This window comes from Malus sylvestris, chromosome 1, assembly GCF_916048215.2.
Source record: "Malus sylvestris chromosome 1, drMalSylv7.2, whole genome shotgun sequence".
In the NCBI taxonomy this organism is placed as follows: Eukaryota; Viridiplantae; Streptophyta; class Magnoliopsida; order Rosales; family Rosaceae; genus Malus; species Malus sylvestris.
Window position 1 is genome coordinate 12800150 of NC_062260.1, and position 13241 is coordinate 12813390.

The following is a 13241-nucleotide window of genomic DNA, read 5'->3' on the forward strand; positions in this document are numbered from 1 at the left end:
ATTAACAACCCATTAATTTTCTTTTGCCCCAAATACTGGTCCCTTCGTTACTTGTTCCACAAGCATCCATTCTAATCACTCCCTTTTTCACACCAGGCCTTTGGGAAAACCCCAATTGGAGCAGTTGAAGCTCTGATTGGATGATAGTTTGAAGATGAAGTTCTTGCTATGTTATTGACTTTAGCTGCATCACCATCTTAATGAAATGTTTAGCAGTAGCAGGGGGTCCAGGCGTGGTGTGGGGCAGGCAGATGACCCAAGTGAAAGCAGAATTATAAACTTCATGGGTGTTGTCAGACTCAGATGAGAGAGAGAGAGAGAGAGAGAGAGAGAGAGAGAGAGAGAGAGAGGTAGGTTTCTGCTGCTGCTGCTGTTGCTATCATCTGTTTGTTTCTTTTCTCAAACTTTCTCATCAATGAAATGAAATGTTCCCTCCCAATCCAATGACAATGGAATCGAATGGAATAGTTAGACGCCGGTTGTCAGTTTGCCACCTACACGAACACCCACTTGCTTCATACTTCTACATGCATGAGTCTCTTTCCCACATGACCCATCATCTCACCTTTGAGTTTCAAATATCCTTAAATACTAGACTTTCTAGAACGAACTAATTTCTATGCATCATTTTTCATCGTTTGCACATTTCTTTTTAGTCCTTGATGTTTGTAGATTTGTTCAATCTAATGACTAAAGACAAGGGTAAGTAGAAAGAAAAAAAGTATGCAGAAATCACTTCCTAACTATATACGGCATCATGTAAATGGGATTGAAGATGAGTTTACGTTGCTTGGACGGCAAGAAAAGTCACAAAAAATGAAGGGGTTATCTCATAGGTTAGAGTTGGGCTCTTGCCTTCTCCTTAATTAAAAAATACGTTTGTATTTACCTTCCATCAATCCATCTGTTGAACTAGCGTATGAAACCGAGTTCACCTAGGATTCTTTATTTTAGGGAAGGTTTGTGAATGGGATGACGAAAATTGAATTATTCAAATAGAATGGTTCCATATTTTGAAATTTGCCAACCTAACCTACCATTGTTGTTTTCCTTGTGAATAGACAACTCAAATTTTGTAATTATAGCATTGCATTTAGTAGCCTGAAACGGTTGATAGGAGGAGCATGTGGGAGGACTAAAATATTTTGAAGACGCCACATAATACTACAGTCTAGTAGTATTCATCTTCACTTGTAAGTGATAGACCTTAGGTTTAATTCTCACTAGAGATAAATTTGAACTATATTATTGCTAACTCATTATGAGGCTTCGGCCAACCCGACTTCCTTATTATATATAATATCGTTTATTAAGATGACAAATTATTCTGAAGACAAATGCAATAAAACATTTTTAAAAAAAATTAAAACAGAGAAAAAAAAATCAAATTTACTGAAGAAATAAAATACAATTACATTATCCTTGGAAACTAAACATATAGGTTGCCTTTTTTTTGTTTTTTTTCTCCTTCATTTTTTTTTTCCTGTGTAATCTAACAAAAAAGAAGTGCATGTCTTCCCATCTTTCAAGCACTCCCTATTCTCAACCTATTAACTCCTTACACAATAGGAAATGGTGGATGATAAGAAAGAAACTGCATCCTTTGATGCATGGAGATGAATTTTCACATCGGATAAAAGATTAAATGGAGAATAGGGATTTATACCAATATTTTAATGGAAAACGGCTGTCAGTTGGACACCGAAGGCAACTGCCAAAAGATTTTCGTTGCAACGAGAACTTTTTCTCGCCCGTGCGATGCTGCTTCTTTTTCATGTATGGTAGCAGTCCACCTTACGGCATGAGCTATCCGAGCTATTTTTTCAATAACTTCAGGGGAGTCTCTGACCACAACGGTTCCTTCGGGCCGCAACATTCGATCCATCTCCACCATCAAATCAACTATGTTACATCTGCAGAAAAATCAAGTCATGAGCATAAGGTTACAATGAAACACGTGCAACAGTTTAATACTTCTATAAGAATGTAGGAATCTGTTGGTTAAAAAAAAAACGGCTGAGAAATTTAGAACTCAGGTTGCCTTTTTAGGTAGAAGTACCTGTTCTTGGTTGAACCTGGATGCTTTATAAGTGATTCGATGCCCGTTACATGGATGAAATCATAAGAACGAGGGTATGTTGAGAAAGGCTCACACCTAGGGCAATCAAGCAAAAACATCAGAACATCAGTAGAAGTTCCCTCAAAAGTATAATAATTCCATAAAATTTAGCAAAGCATATCATGAGCAAAAGAGGACTAGTCAGAAAAAACCATGCATGGATAGAAGACCAGGACTACCATCAATTATAATAACAGCAAACCGAGTAAAAAATTTGGCTATCTTTTGTGCTCAAAATTATAACTGCTTGATCAACAATTTACAAATTAGGACACGGAATAGATATGGTGTGATGTCGCAGGTTTAATGTTTTCTAGCATATAAAGCAACTGAAGGAACACATACAAGAAAGACTTGTTGATGCGATAGTATGATACTAAATCAGGGATAAAAACAGGATGACGTCAAAGGTGCACTCTTCAAAGGACCAACTCGAAGTGGAACAATGCATTGGTCGGTTCCATAACAAGACTTGTGCTTGGAGAACTTGGGGTGAAAATACAACACTCACCAGTCATGGTAGACTCCAATAAGACCTCTGTCAAAGATTACAGAAAGAGTTGAGGACTTGCGAGCTGGAACAACATTCATCACCCACACAGCGTCAGATTTCAGTGCAGCAGCAAAGCCTCCAAAAAATGCATTCATGTCCATGACATTGCGTACAGCTGGAGTTCCAAGCTTCAGGTTTAGGGTGTTCTTATAGTAAGCAACTCTTCTTGCCCATCGTCGTGTGTCAGCCTCAAACACGTCGATGCCATTTCTCATGAGTGTGGCTCTTGCAGGAGCTTTTGTCAGCCTCTCTGGCCACTTTGGAATCATCCCAACAGCAAATTCTCCCTTGACAGAAGACGTCCTACTCACACATTTCTTTAACGTGTAGTACCTGCATAATGATGGAGTTTATTGGTACTGATCTCAGAAATTCTTTGAATATGAGGTTTGTTGATACTAAGGTTGTTTATCCAAGGTGCTATAATGGTTACACTAAAAGAGCTAATTTTTGGCCTGATACATACAAGAGTTTGAAATACGATGACACAATAAGATTTATAAAAAGATTTGGAAAACAATCACTTCATACCAATATAAAGGTTCCATTTTGGGGAAGGGGTAAGAAACACTAAGAAACCATGAACAGATTCTGAGACAATTACCATGCATCACTTGCGTCATCTGATTCATCACACAATTCAAGACCAAATTCATTTTGGTTAGGAAGGCATGGATCACCAGCAGGCTTTTTCCAGACAGCTGTGTTTCCATCCACAGCAATCAGCTCATAACACAATGCTCTTGCGACAGCTTGGAGATCTGCCCATTCCTTGTCTTGATTAGCCCATTGCACAGGAGGGCCAGAGATTACTAGGTATCCTCCTGGGCGGAGTAACCGATCCACTTCAAGGAAATATGTGGCATCTGCATAGTTCAGATTCCTTTATGATTAGAGCAAGTTTCAGGGGTGGAAAAATTATAGCAGTGTCAGATGCTACAGTGACAAGAACTCACTATAGGCAGTAAAAGGGATCAAACATCGAGAGCAATGCATCAAATCAAATGAGAAAGCAGGAAATGGAAGTCTGCGAGTGCCAAGCATGGCAACAAATGCTGGAATTCCTCTTTCAAGTGCAAATTGTATCTGTGACTTGTGTGAATCTCTTGGGGCAAAAGACATTGCCAAAATGTCTTTGGATAGAAGATAACCCCCAAAACTGGCAACCTGTAAAGAATCAAAATTTGTGAGATTTGAAAGAAAAATTTAATGTTGTCTCAATGAAAGGAGGAACATTGCTCTTACCCCACAACCCATATCGAGAGCAGTTCTCAGAACACCATCACTTATAGGGATGTACTGTCCAAGTTTATCGATATATTGTATAGCTCCATCGGGAAACATAGTGCCACCACCAGGGAAAATGAAGTGTGGGCCTTCCAGTTTCATCCATCCCTGATGACCTTTCCTGTCTGCTATTTTGTTGTGTGGCATGTTGTCATGCCATATCTGTACACAGTTACAGTATTTTAAGATATGTTGATACAGAACTAATGGTGATGCTTTGATATATCATATAATGAAAGTCATTCTATCTCCTTAAGACGACATCACAAAGGGAGTTACCTCTTCATTCTGAATTTTTCATAAAGGACTAAAAACACAATCACATTTGAAAGTAATCGGCAATTACATTGGGCAAAAGAAAAGAAAAGCCTCACGTAAGGGTCCAAGTTTCACTTATTTGGTTAGCTATTACCAGTTATTTCTGAGCTAGATGGATCTTAAAATCAAAATTCAGGAACATAATACCAAGAATGAATAATACAAGGCTTAAGCAGCTGTCGTAATCAGGGATAGAATGAAGAGTGTGTATGCCGCGAGTAAAGTGCAGTGCTAAATCTCATCAACAATGAGCAAGTGATATTTGCATTCTTCTAGCATATAAAAATGTTCTTTAACTACCATGCACATATCCTAGTTACGAATCTACGTATTACACAAGTAACACAACTTTTAACTCAAGTTGTTTGCATTGCTATTCTCAGTTCAAGAGCATGCATTGAAACAATTAACAAATCTCTCAGACCACGCTTATCGACAAGCTCGGTTGCAGACTCAACAGATCAAACTTGCTGCACCACCTCTCATCAACAGATCCTCAAACCAACCATCCATTGAAATATTCAAATCATATAACAGCTGCAAATCCCAATCCAAAGTTCCAAACTTTCGATCACTCAAGACACAAGTTTCAATCTTTCGAATACTAAATCATGGATTAACCCAAGAACTAAATTGATGAATTGAACGAACCCAAAATCACACCAACCTTGGTCAAGCTGTCGGGCCACCGGACCGGAATCTTGTAGCCATTGGGAGGTGGGATCAAGCAGAGCGGGGTCTCCTCAGGCAGAGGGCAATGCCTCTCTCTGTAAAAGTTCATTTCCCGACTCAACTGGCTGTTGCGCCGGGGGTCCTCACAGGGCATGTGGTCGACGGCATTGGCTGGGCAGGCTTCAATGGGCTGGTGGTGCTGTCCGAGCTCCACCAACGCCACTAGACGGTGCCGTTGCTTCGGATCGGCGTTGGTCGATAAGAGAAGAGCCTGGCGACCTGAGGCGGCGAGCGAGTCGCCCAAGGGAGTGAAGACTAAGAGGAAGAAGACAATCACTATGCCGAAGAAGACCGCCGAGATAAGGTCCAGGAGGCGCCACTGCCGCGGGCTCCGCTTCGATGCGGGCAGGTTCAGGTGACCCATTAGGGTTCGGATCAAGGGGGTTCGGATCCGATCAAATTGGCATCCGGGTCGGAAAGTTGGACGGATTTGGCTTCTGGGTTTTGAAAAAGAAGGGATTTTGAATAGGGATGGGCAGAATTACGTCGGTGGATTGTTAGGGTTTATGTGTTGGTGGTGAGAGAGTGGCGATGGGAGGAGAAAGAGAGCGGGACTGTAGATGATGAAGATGGAGCGTGACCAACTCCTCTGTGTTGCTTACCGGTGGCTCTCCATTTCAATTTTAATTTAATTAAACCAATTAAATCTAGCAGCACCAATAAATTAATGAATATGGGAAATTATTCCCCGAAAGATTTTTCTTTTTCCCTTCTTTTTTATGATTTGATAGATTTATTCAGGAGAAGGACATGAAACTTCGTAACAACTATACACTCTAAATTTTATGCTCAGGGCTGTGAGGCTTGAAACTTGAACTTGAAGCAAGTAGCATGTGATGGACAGCTGATGTGGAGCTGAGGAAAATGAATCAACTTGCCTTTTCAATATTTGTAGAGTTCCTCCTCAGTTCACTTCGTAATTAATTTATAAAATTTAGAACATATGATCGAAATCGTTAATATTACAAATCATTTTATAAAGATTAATCTCTGCAAGTAATTATTAAAATATGAGATCATTTAGTTATGAGACTATAAAAACAACAAATGGACGAATATGGTAAAAAAATTATGAACCGTCTATCTTTTTGCTACTATTGATTATCTAAACAACTTTAATTTTAATTAATTTTTTATAAAAATATTATGTACAAAGTAAATTATAATATAAATGATTTCAATAATAGACATGAAGTTTAGTAAATCGAACATAAAGTAAGTTGAGGAAAATCTCTTCCTTGATCTTAAGAAGTCAAGCTCATCTCGGTATAAAAAAAACTCGTGGAACTCACAAAAATATAATTCAAAAAAAAAAAACTCACGAAAAATATAATAATATTGGAGTTGTCTGCTTTCCAAAGGAATATTAAGGAGGTTTTTAGAGAATCATTTAATAATTAACAAGTGCGTATAATTTAAGAGAAAAAAAGATTAGCATTAAATTTTTCAAGCCCCAAAAAGAAAAGAAAATGATAGATACAAATTTCACCCACGCGCGTTTATGGAGGTAGACTGGTACTCAACTAGTAGTGGGACTATGTTTTATTTTTTTAATTTTTTTTTAAAGAAAAACAACTAGTGTCAAGTTACGGTTATCCACCATTTTCTAGAGCCGAAAAACTCATAGAGACATTTCAACATCCCTCTTTGCCACAAGTCTGGTGTCAAGCTACGGTTATCCACTCATTCTGGAGATCGGGAAGACTCATAGAGGCATTTTAACATTCTCCTGGCACCAAGTTTGGCTTCTACATAGCAACAAATTTTGAACCCAAAATCTTCAGTTTTTTTAATTTGAAGAAAGTCTCACAATCTGTCTTTTGTCACTGGGCCACTAGTTTGTACTTGTAGTGGGACTACGTTGAACATTGTATTCTTATGTCACAAGAAAATAATTGATTATTATTGGCATCTAATCTGATGCAGGATTTACTTTTGTGCGTATATTATGTAATGAATACAGGTCATTGTACCAATATCTTACAACTTAAATTAAAATATCAAGTTTTATCACCTAAGTTCTTATTTTAAGGACCTGTAATGATTTATTTCATATAAATTGATAGATTAATATAGGGATGTGATATCTATACACCCCTTTTTACTTCTCTCACATCTTTTCAATTTTTGGTCGTCGGATCAGATGAATTAAAGAAGATCAAATGACATAAATTAACAAAGGATGTGGGAGAAGTAAAAATGGGTGTGTGGATAGCACACCCCTTAATATAAGGGTAAATAAATTTATGAGTTTAATCACACCCCTTAATATAAGGGTAAATAAATTTATGAGTTAAAAATATCTCCATTATATCTAAACAAAATATAGCCTGTGAACTGATTAAAGAATAACACTATGTTTGGATGGAGAATTTCTAAATTATCACAGAATTTTAAGTGACGGGAATTACAATTGACAGTAATTCAATTCCCGTTAAATGAATTTCATCGTTTGGATGTTGGATACATAGAAATTACAAAATGACGGGAATTCCAAATTTCATTGTTTGGATATTCTCCAGAATTTGTATTAAATAGAGGAATACAAATTTGAATCAAAAGTTAAAATGGTTATAAATCTATCACTCCCTCATACGAAATACACCAATCACCGTATCAGATTATTCGATTGCAGAAAAAAATTAGCAAAGGATACATATCTGTGGAGATGGCCATTTAAAACATAATATGTTGCGAGCATTATGAAAAGGAAACAGAACTACAGACGCAAAGGGAAAAGTAAAATAAGGTATAAAGGCAAGCTAGGTCTAGTCTGTGAGTGCTTGCTTACACTTATCCATTCGTCGTTTGGATTGATATCAAAAGCTTTCATATGACTGCCAAGAGGAAAGCCAAAGGAGATGGGTAAAAGGAAAATAAGGCAACTGTTATACGTAACTGGGAAATAAGTTTGTCACAGTGCTTCTATTGAAAACACAAAGTTTAATTGGTGGCAGGAGCTGCCATATTAATGCTTGAATGTTCGGTTCTTTCAAGAATTGCTCAAACTAGTTGCTGCATGAAAAATGATTCTGCAGTAACCATTGATGCCAGAAACAAACTAAATTTCGTCTTCGACAGTTATTCCACAGAGTGCATATAGTTACACTCTAATTTTAGTTAAGAAAATATGACACCCATATCTTTTGCAGGCAACCCCTCAAACAACTCCTGAGCTGATTCCATATATCCCTAACCTTGGTATAAGCAACTATCAAAAGGGAAAGGAAACAGGTTACTGCTATGTTCAATATTACTTGTACTATTACTTTCACCAACCTAATAAACAACACCAAGGTTGATAATGCAGCACAAATGTCATTAAGCATCTCACTTCCAAATTCTTTTTAATCCTATACCTAACACAAAGACCACCAAATTTTCTTCCACATCTTTTAAACCAGAAAGCAGAAAGTAGATGACTACAAATCAGAAAGCATATGTCAAAACCAACAACCAGAAAGCAGAGTTGACCAACAACCAGAGTATTAGCATTCACATCACAATCTAATGAACAAAGAATTCTCACTAGTGAACATAGCTGGAAATGATATAGTGCAGGGAAACAAGAAACTCATACTTGGTAATTTTCCCTTAGCTTTTGAGCTTAACAGATCTATTGGAGTAACTGGTTATGTGCTAAATCTAATTTGTTATCAAGTACTAAAGTTTGTTTTCATCTTTTTTTCAACGTTCCTATGGTAGTTGATGAGGTTTAATATGCTTCAACTTTTGAGAAATCTACGATCTCACTCCCAAGGAAAGGAGATGACAGATGCTGATATTTTAAAGTGGGCTAACAACAAAGTCAGAAGCACAGGCAGAACTTCTCAAATGGAGAGTTTTAAGGTTCAAACGGAATAAATCTGTTTTCGTTTTAAATGTAGGTTCGGTCATAATTCAACTAATTAACAAGACGATTATAATTTGATTCTTGACTTGAGTTGTTTCCTAGATAAGGTTAGACCCAATACACAATTCAATTGGAAAAAAAAATTAATAAACACCTAAGCATATGAGTATCACCAAAATTCACAACTGTGAAGCCAGTCCCTGCATCCATGACAATAGCCCACATATTCGCAGACGAAGCAACGCAACTAATATGTATACCCAATTAATAAACACCCAAGCATATGAGTATCACCAGAACTCATTAAACATAATACACTTGATGATTTGAACCTACACGCAGAGATAGACTATACTATAATAATTTGAACCGTAATAATTCAAGAAAGAAGAGAGAAGAGAGAAGAGGCTGACCTAGAATGAAGGAAGAAGATGAAGCACGAGCGTCCCTTCTAAGATTGGTGAGTTATAACAGAGTGAAGCCCTTTTTATTGTAAACTTTGGCGCCAATCATCCCAGTTTGGCGCCCTAATCATGAAATTCGCTGCCTGCAAGATTTCCATTCGATGGATTTGGGATTCTCTCCGTTGTTGGAATTGTGAAATTCCACCTATTTTGATGGAAATTAAACTCAGGATTGTTCATCCTCGATTTCCCCTTTTTTCCCCGTGGAATTTGACTTTTCTCTCGCAGCAGGGTTGCCAAACGTGGGAAAACTGCTTTCCCATCCTAATTCCCTAGTTTAAGTGAAATTCTGTTTTATTTTATTGTATCCAAACAGAGTGTAACGGATTCTTGCTTGCTTGATCCCCATGATTTCTTATATCTCTGTTGTCCCCAAATCTTAGGTGTACGGATCAATTTATATTTTGTTTCCAATGCGGTCTACTAGATTGTTGGCTTGTAACTAGATTCATATCTACTGTATTGAGTACTCATATTAGATTTTGTTTGTACCATACTTGATCAATCTCGAAACTACGAAGTACCGGTCAAGTTCATACCTTTAAAGATTCACTAAAGGGTTCATGTTGAGGCACCCTTGCCGAAGCACACGAGTTTCCCTCCACCTAGGAGGTCAATCACAATACAGCACGTGTCAACATCAGAATAAAGCTCCTAGAGTCCCACATCGACGGTGGATGAAAGCCGAAGACTCTCATTCACTATAAAAGAAGACAATTATTCTACAATTAGGGGGAATGTCATTATCGTACTTAAACTAGTCATTAGAATCTATTAATGATGATTATGCTTGAACCTATGTATTTGTGTAAACTATTTACTATTAATGAGAACTCATCTATTTTGTGGACGTAGCTAAACTTAGGGTGAACCACATACATCTTTTGTTTGCTTCCCTATCTCGATCTCTTTACATTCTTCACTAGGTGACTAGAGCAACCAAGTGAAGGTCACAAACTTGACACTTTATGTTGTTCCAAAGTCTCACTAATTTTATGCATCAACATTTGGCACTGTCTGTTGGAACGACATTTATTCCTACTCTCGCCAGCTTTGTCAAGCTGGTTTCCATTGTTCATACACTCTATTTTGGTCAGGCATCCCTTTCCAACATGGAGAGCAAAGGAAGCCACAACAAGCACAACAACACCCATTTCGTGCTTAATGTGAGGCAGCGAAGGAAAGAAAGAAATAAGTTTCCTCTTCAAGCTAAGGTTGAAGAGCTTGAAGCTCAAAACAACAAAATAACGATCAGAACAAGATCCTCCAAAAACAGTATAAGAAGCTCTTCGATTTGCTCTATGAGGCTAGACAGACTCAATTTCATGTGCCATTCACCCTTGTGACTATAGATCATCACATGGCCACCCTCCAATGAGAAGGTTCACATGTCTTTAACATGGGCACTCTTAATGAGGAATAACCTTCTCACCAAGATATTGATCAACATAAAACTTCTCTCAACCCATCTGTTTCAAATCGAAGCAAAAGAAGCGGATAAAAACATTTCTTTGCAAAAGGAATGGAATGGTCAAAAGCTGTTTACCGTGACTGTCAAGACTTCTTGAGGCAGTGTCGACAAAAACATATCCACATAGGCTCAAGAATCAATGACCCAAGGATCATCGAATGGCTTGTTCCCTTACCGTAACCCAGGCCAGCCCCCAGTCCAGGAAATGAACAGATAAGCCTTAGGGCAATAAAAAGGCAAAGACTCAAGGGACTTTCAACAGGCACATTCTGACAACTAGTATGTTGAGTCTAAGAAAAGACCATATGTCCGTGACCGATCTTCCTTACTTTCAAGAAATGATGGAAATTTACAAAAGAAAGCTTCAATTGTGCCTGACTTCACTTATAATCCCCTTATCTTGCAATTTCTTATGGAAGTGAACAAGGTGAAGGCCAAGCGTCAGGCCAGGAGACCTGACTGGAATTAGCTAAGGTCAGGCCATTTGACAAGGAGGATCATCTGCACCCATCTACAAAGAGAAACGAAATAGAAGCTTGGCTTGCATTTGTATACTGGGAAGGAAGATCCAATTGAACATATCCACCTGTTTGGATCCACCATGACATACTGGAGACATAGTGATGAAGAACGCTGTCTCATTTTTCCCTCCACTCTTTCTAGTGGAGCTCTTAATTGGTACCGTCGTCTTCAACTTGATACAATAAATTCCTTCACTGAGCTAATGAGACTCTTTATGGCTCAACACATCTTCTAAGCTGATCCCTTACATTCTACTGATGAGTTATACACCATTTATCAGAAACCAGATGAGTCATTGCATGAATATGCCTATCGATTCAACCACGAATACTCTCATTACAGTGAGGCAGATGACAAAACAGTACTCATGGCCTTCACGATAGGCATGCGTGACTGCTTCTTCAAGTAAATGATCAATGTTAACACTTAGAAGACTTACTCTGATGTGATGACGCAAGCTTACAATCATGTCTTTGTTGAGGCAATGACATACCAAGGGAATCCTTATATGGTAAACCTCTATCAACAAGCGGGGAGCGAATATCAAGTTCTACCAAGTAAGAAGAAGGTTTTGGCCATCCAAACACTCTTTGCATCCCCTTCTGTCCCACTTAGCAACATGTCAAGTGACTAAGCTTATTCGCCTTTTGGCAAAAGGAATAAATGTTCGTATCAAGACAATCAGGGGTGAACATACCTTCAACTGTTATGAGGATGGGGTCAAGCATCATTTTTTCGAAGTGAATGATTGGGTACTGAAGAAAAGGCTATCATGGAAAGGCATACGCATTACAAATGTTTCGACCTTTAATTGTTTGGCATGCTTTGTAACATAAGCCATTTAGCAAATATTTAATGAAAAGGCAATTCAGACAACTTCGTCTAAGTCTTTTGCATTCTTAACACTCAAACAGTTAGTCTAATTCTGACCTACCTCTATACTCTAACTTAGAGCTTCAGCATACGTACTTCAACACCAAGTAAGTGAAACTAAGTGGTATAACCAACATGGTTCACATATCCAAACAATGGATTCCTTCATGCATAGCAAAACATTCATAAACAACATGCATGTCATGAACATCCCTCATGTCATAAGCATCACTCATGTCAATCAATATAAACTTCATACATTTCAAAACATTCATACATAAGCCAACTAAGTTACAAAAGGGTGTCAACATACCTTTTTTCTTTTTGACACGTGTTACAATGTGCCTCGGCAACTTGCCGTTCTTTCCACCAACCAGGTGATGAAAAGTACAACTAGTACTCTAAGAAACAATTTTGAGTTTTGACAACTTGCCACTCTTCTTACCAACCGAGTGATGAAAGAACTCACCTTCATATCACCAACCAGGTGGTAAAGAGTACAACCAATACTTTAATAAACAATTTTGTGTTTCGGCAACTTGCCACTTTTCTTATCAACCAGGTTATGAAGGAACTCACATTTGTATCACTAACTAGATGATGAAGAGCACACCCAGTACTCTAATAAACAATGTTGAGATTCAGCAACTTGCCATTCTTCTTACCAACTAGGTGATGAAGGAACTCACTTTCATATCACCAACCGGGTGGTGGAAGATACAACTAGTACTTTAATAAATATTTTTGCCTCGGCAACTCACTACTCTTCTTACCAACTGGGTGATGAAAGAACTTATCTTCTTTCACCAGCTAGGGAAGAACAGTACAACTTACACCTGTGGATTCTTAGCATTTATAAGCAGTCGAAAATTTTCAAGTCAAAATTTTCAAGCCTTACAACTCAAAAAAGGCATATACAAACTCAACAAAACCTTCCACACTCTTGCTCAAGAGTGTGGAAGCAAAATTGTATTATATGGTTCTTCCGAACTTTCAACTACTACAATATGTAGATTGCCTTCCACACTCTTGCTCAAGAGTGTGGAAGC

The 13241-nt window shown here is 38.0% G+C and overlaps 1 protein-coding gene across 1 annotated transcript; it reads right to left on the reverse strand.

The window, feature by feature from the left end:
* Window positions 1–1363: 1363 nt before the first annotated feature.
* Window positions 1364–5826, reverse strand: LOC126602415 (probable pectin methyltransferase QUA3). Its single transcript, XM_050269301.1, has 7 exons — window positions 4945–5826; window positions 3918–4121; window positions 3629–3839; window positions 3277–3538; window positions 2631–3005; window positions 2060–2155; window positions 1364–1913 (listed from the first exon to the last, which is right to left on the reverse strand). Exons 1-7 carry the CDS (start codon window positions 5371–5373, stop codon window positions 1691–1693), a joined length of 1800 nt encoding a protein of 599 aa, XP_050125258.1. The 5' UTR covers window positions 5374–5826; the 3' UTR covers window positions 1364–1690.
* Between the last annotated feature and the right edge of the window lie 7415 nt (window positions 5827–13241).